The sequence below is a fragment of the Cinclus cinclus genome, chromosome 1, assembly GCF_963662255.1.
Source record: "Cinclus cinclus chromosome 1, bCinCin1.1, whole genome shotgun sequence".
NCBI classification, from domain to species: domain Eukaryota; kingdom Metazoa; phylum Chordata; class Aves; order Passeriformes; family Cinclidae; genus Cinclus; species Cinclus cinclus.
Window position 1 is genome coordinate 18909220 of NC_085046.1, and position 5932 is coordinate 18915151.

The following is a 5932-nucleotide window of genomic DNA, read 5'->3' on the forward strand; positions in this document are numbered from 1 at the left end:
GCAGAGAGTCCTCAGGAGAGATTACCTTGGCTGCCTTAAATTCCATTGGTAGTCATTTTTCCTAGGAAGCATGAACTGCACTGGGAATGCAAAATACCAGTGACCCCAGCTGTGTTCTCAGACTAACAGACTGCAACCTTGGTAAGTTTTAAAACTGGGTATGCTACAGAGATTTCTTTTTTCCAGGGCTTTTAAGGTTACAAGCAGAACAACTGTGCAGTAATTCACACAGTCCAATGAAACCATAGTGACTTTTATAAAAAGCAGGGTCAAATGATGCTTTTATTTTTATTTACTTTAAAATCAAATTTTGATCTCCTCTGTGGAGTGAAACCAGTAGAATACAACAGAGCACATGATAACTGTATTTGGCATACTTCAAACCACAGCAACTTTCCAGGCACCACTGCACAGCAGTCCTGCAAGAAACACATTTCAGATCCAAAGCTCCATCTCCTGAGGTCTGTGCAGTTGTAGGGACTTGCAGCACTGCTCCACCAAATTTTGTCAAAATGTCCTTAATGAAAAATACTAATGTCTGTGGCTTTTCTCCTCAGGGAGTCTCTCATCACCTGACATTATACATTTCTTCATCTACCTCCTTTATGGTCTCAGGAGTCTCTTCTTTGAAAGGAAACAGCCTTCCTGAACTCCATTTTTTTAGAGGAATCTGGTATTCAGTAAGACAGTAGATGTCACAAGATTTTGCTCTAAATGGCCTGTATGTATAGCTAATAAATTTTTGACCAGACAAAAAACTTTTTCAAATTATGAAGACCTTTTCATCATCAACTACATTTGTTTACAGTGTAGAGAGATAGTTCCCCTGTTATTCAGCATCAGCTCCAAGTTACATGTCAGACCAAACCTAATATCTGAGTCAAGTATTTGCTGGAGTTTGGGTGCCTGCATGAGGATATAAACTCTGAACAGGAATATTCAGAGCCAAACAAAACCACTTTTTCCCAAGGGATTTTTTAACTTTCAATTAACCATGAGTATTGATCTTACTCTAAATCTGTGGAAATTAGTTTCTGTAAAACTGAATTTAAGACCTAAGACAACCTCATTATAGTCTTAATTTACCCATTATTTACTAGCACTATTTCCACTTTCAGAGAAAATGATAAAAACAAAAAGCACACAAAAAAAAGAAATAAGCAGTATGAAAATTGAAAAAAAGAGATTATTACTTTAGAGAGAAATCTTAGTAAAATATATATGTTATGCAAATAGGATTTGCTCTCAAATATCACTTGGATTCTCTAACGCAATAGTCCATGTTTACATATCAAGTACTGAAAAAAATAATACTTAAATGCTAACAGAGAAACTATACCTGATATACATATTCCTAATCTTGTATTTATTTTGATACTTCTAAGATAAAAGCCAAAGGTCCTAAAGTACAATGATGAAAGTTTGGTCTCAGTTGTGCATTTTTTTTTAACAGAGTAAAACTCAGGCAATACACAAAATGTTACTATTTCAGCAGTAGATAAATGCTAGATAAACACTCTTTAATAGCAGTTTATCCTATAAAAATAATTTTACCCCTCCTCTGAATGCTGATGTCTGGAGACAGCAGAAGTCCAATGAATATAAATTATATCAGGATTCTGGAACATACTTCGATAGAATAAAAGTTACAATAACAGACTCCTAATTCTGACTGATGACATTTGCAAAAGAATGTAACACTTCCAGTGGCAGCACTTCAACAGTGAGCCCTCAGTTACACAACTGGGAGCCTTAATTGTTTTGCAAGCTTTCAAGAGACAGTCTGCTTCACTTCACTTGATTCATGTCATATTCAGTTTGGCTACTGTAAAACACATATACACACCAACCTCGTGTTTAAGAGCCTCTGTCATGGATTTCTAGCATTTTTGCCATCAAAAGGGAAGTTCTGCGTGGGCCCGGGGCGGGCGGGCAGAGGGTGGGGATGGAGGGGATGGAGGGAATGCAGGGGATGGAAGGGATGCAGGGGATGCAAGGGGATGTAAGGCATGCAGGGGATGCAGGGGGATGCAGGGGGATGCAGGGGGATGCAGGGGGATGCAGGGGGATGCAGGGGGATGCAGGGGAGCCCGGCCGTGCGCGGCCGCCGCTGCGCCCTCTGGCGGGGACAGCCCCGCTCCGGCCAGCGCAGCCTCGCACCCTGGCACAAAACCCGGGGTTTAGAAACCCCCAGGGGCAGCCAGGTAAGTTCCGGCATGCCCAGAAAATTATTTCGCTTGAATTAGTCCGACTTGATTTTCTGCGGTAAAATAATTCTAACGAGCTGGCAAAAAACGCCTTTGGATTTTCCCATCTCTGTGGAAATCAGAGCGTAACCCCGTAGTAGCATCCTCAGAAATCCTCCCTGCCTCCAGCTCTGCCAGGGCTTACTACGTTTCCAATTCTTGATACTGTTATTCCAGTCATTTTCAATAAGGTGTTTTATTACTGAGTGTTTGACAAAAAGGTAAAAACAGCATTCCGTAAGAATTTGCAGCTACCTCAAATATTTATTCTTTAATTCTTTAAAGGTTTTATGTGAGCTGATCCAAAGGGATGCAGTATGTGCTAAATGAAGTAAAAGTTCAAAATATCATCTTTAAAATTTTGATTCACAAAACCTGAAGTCGAATTTCTGGATTTGCATATTTTTCCTCTTCTCACTGATTAGACACAGTCTATCATTGCCTTTTTTTTTTCTTTTTCCCAAATAGCTGCAGTATTACAAACAAATGAGGAGATAAAACTGATTTTGAAAACGGCATTTAATTGTTACTGTCATAATATAGATTTTTTTAATCAAGAACTACTGAAAAGATGCCAAAGTTATAAACATCTAGATGGCAAAACTGACTTCAGTTTGCCCATCTTGCTACTTGAAGAAAACAACTCCTTGCTATAATTTCTTCAGAATGTATTAAATATCAAAATAATATCTGCCTGATTACAAACTCTTTCCTACTTCATATCACATTCAGGAAGACGCTCTACATTATGAAATAATTTATGAATAAATAATCCATTGGTAAACCTTCTCTTTAGCACCTCCTGGTACAGACATTGGTGACTACTACAACCCAATAGCCTTAATCAGGGATGTGTGGTGTTTTTATGCCCACTGACAAATGATACTTCATTTAGCCAGCGATAATATCTTATTGTCTGGATGATAATAGACTTTGTGAGTTCAGTCCACTACCACACAAGACTGCAATTCTCTCTTTTTTAAATATCACCACTACACATTTTTTCCCCCTTACAACTAAAAAATACCAATCATTTGTTGCCTACAGCCCTGAGTGTAGCAACGTGGGGTTTGCAGCAGTACATGAAAACTCTCCTCCTGCTTTTTTCCCTTCGGCCCCAAGTGACATGTGAGCCCCGGCAACCCGCCGAGCTACCCCGTGGTTTAGCAATTCCAAAACTCAGTGGTAGGCCCCTGCCGGGGAAACTCCCGCTCTGTCTAGCGCATAATCTCACTGGACATTTAAAACAACTACCCAGTCTCTCCTGCTCTGGTCAGTTACACAGCGACCACAAAACTTTTCACACTTGCATCAAACCTTTAAGGACAGGAAGAAGGGGCAGTTCTGTTGCAGCAGAAAAGCCAGTGGGCATGTTCTATCTGACAACAATCTAGCTGGTATTTTGAATACACAGGCACAGCTTTTGAAAATACCTGTAAGCCAGAATCTGGTGCAGAAAGGTCTCCTGACACACAAACCCCACGACTTTTCTCACTATCCGCAAATGTGCCAAGATTTCTTTTAGCAGCTTTCCCCTCCACAGCACAGGAATGCAGGATACAGAAGGCTTTAGTGATCAAAAGCGAACCCCATGCTGTGGGAAACAGTGGCCCAAAAGAAAGCACTACAGGTGCCGTGTGTCACGCATTAACAGGTGTCTCCGAGAAGGACTGACAAGAGGACCCTGATACTTCACAAGCAAACTTAGACAACGGAGCCTCTCGCTCCGAACGAACAGGTCCCACGGACCCTGGGGCTTCTTCCTTTATCTTTCTTCTTCTCTCAACGCCCAGTTTCCAGGGAAGGCTGCAAGCTACTGACTTCCGCGGGGGAGGAGAGTGCCCGCTAGCTCTCCCAGGCAGGATCTGCAGGGAAACTTTGCCATCCCTCCACGGCTCGCAGCCGAGAGAGCAGGAGGGCCCCGGCGCGGGCGGGGGAGGCTGTCGGGGAGCCTCTCCCGGGGACTCCAGGGGCTCCGTCCCTCCCTTCCTGGCTCTCGTACATTCCTGGGAAGGAGGCTCCGGGGACCCCGCGAAGGGGCTGGGGAGGGGAACAACACCGGCTCCCAGTGGTCGCGGGGCAGATTCATTAAAGGAGGAAAGTCCCGAATTCTCATTAAAATAAGAAATGAAGTCATAGAGAGCTCTTTCCGGAGAAGGCAGGGTAGGGAAGGATGAGAAACCGGGACCCCGGGCCTCTCTCGGGAGGAGGGGGAGCCAGCCCCGAACGGCGCTTGCCCTCTCCGGGTACGCGGCCCGTGGAGCGGCCGGCAGAACCCAAACCGCGGGGGCTGCGGAGGCAGCCCGGGCCCCGACCCCGGCCCGACCCCGCGGAGAATCCGGCCCGGGAGCGGAGAACGGGCTCGGCGGAGAACCCGGGCCAGCCCCGCCCGGCAGGTACCGGCCTCACTTACCGCGGCTCTGCCTCGGCGTCTCCCCGCCGGCGAGCTGGCAGCGCTCGCTCAGGCACTGGAAAAGTAATAGAAATCCAGCGGCTAGTTTGCTTCTCCGCAGCCTCGCCATAGCACGGAACCTGCCGAGACAACTCTCCGGGTGCGGGGTGCGCGCCGCTCCTCGTCGGTGGTGGGGAAGTCCGGGGGTGGGGGGGCGGAGAGCAGCGCTAGCAGGCGCCGAGCCGCCCTGCGCTCGGAGCAGCGCTCATACAGCGGGGCGGCAGGGACGAGCCGCTGGGGCTGAGGCGCTGGACCGGGGCTGGGGGGCGCTGGAAGGAGCTGGGGGAGGCTCCGTCCCCGTAACTCGCGCGGCCGCGGCGCTCTCAGTCCAGCGGCATCGCCGCTAGGGAAAACAAGCCCAGCCTCGCCGCGAAGTGCCAAACTCTTCCCTCCTCGCAGCCGGCTGATAGATTTTAGGAGAGCCACTGAGATCCTCCCTTCCTGGCTTGCCCCCACCCAGCTCCCTTCCCCCGCAGGGTGAGGCAGGGTGCCTGAGGGACGGAGCCTCTCCTCGGTGTACCGCTACCGACTAAACCGCTCCGAGGGAAACGAGCGGGGAAACGTTCCAGCCGGGGCCAGCGGACCGGCCCCGAGTACGGGGGGGAGCAGGACCCGGGGGGCGGGCAGATGCGCCGCGGGAGAGGATGCGCGGGCGGCGGGGAGGCAGGCGGGGACGGACGAACAAGTTCTCTCTCTGTTTCGGGGCGGTTTCCGCGGCCGGCGGCGCCGGTGCGGGGCCGAGGGCAGCGGCGTGGGGCGGGCGCTCCCCCGGCCCGCAGCGCACCCGCGCTAGTGCGAGCAGGGGGCTCGGCTGAGGCCGGTCCCGGCCGCCGCCTCGCTCTGCCCCCCGCCCCCTCCGCACAGCGCGGCGGGGCGCAGGCGCCGGGGCTTCCCCGTGTCCGCCGGCGCTGCCGCGGGGCCGCGCTCCGCACGGCGGTCCCGGGAGGCGCTGCCGGGCCGGGCACCTGGGGCGGGGCGGGGCGCTGCCCGGAGCGCCGGCGGCACCGAGACCCCCGGGCCCCCCGGCGATCCGCGGGACGGGGAGAGCCCGGTCCGAGGCCGCCTGATTGTTCAAAAGTTGCTGTGTAAACGTGCCTCAGTTTCGCGGGTGACAACTGCAGTAGCGCCCCAACCCCCTAAATCCCGTTCCCCGCTCTCTCTCTATCCCCCAGAATTTCCCTGTGTTTTTGGGTAAAGCAGCCTGCCTTCGCACACCCACACACACTCCTCCATC

At 50.5% G+C, this 5932-nt stretch overlaps 1 protein-coding gene across 1 annotated transcript in view; it reads right to left on the minus strand.

Moving 5' to 3' along the window:
• PLXDC2 (plexin domain containing 2) overlaps positions 1-4768 on the minus strand; it is a 243599-nt gene extending 238831 nt beyond the window's left edge. The window contains exon 1 of the mRNA XM_062494449.1: positions 4660-4768. Coding sequence (XP_062350433.1) covers positions 4660-4768 — 109 coding nt within the window. The remainder of the gene's footprint in view (positions 1-4659) is intronic.
• Between the last annotated feature and the right edge of the window lie 1164 nt (positions 4769-5932).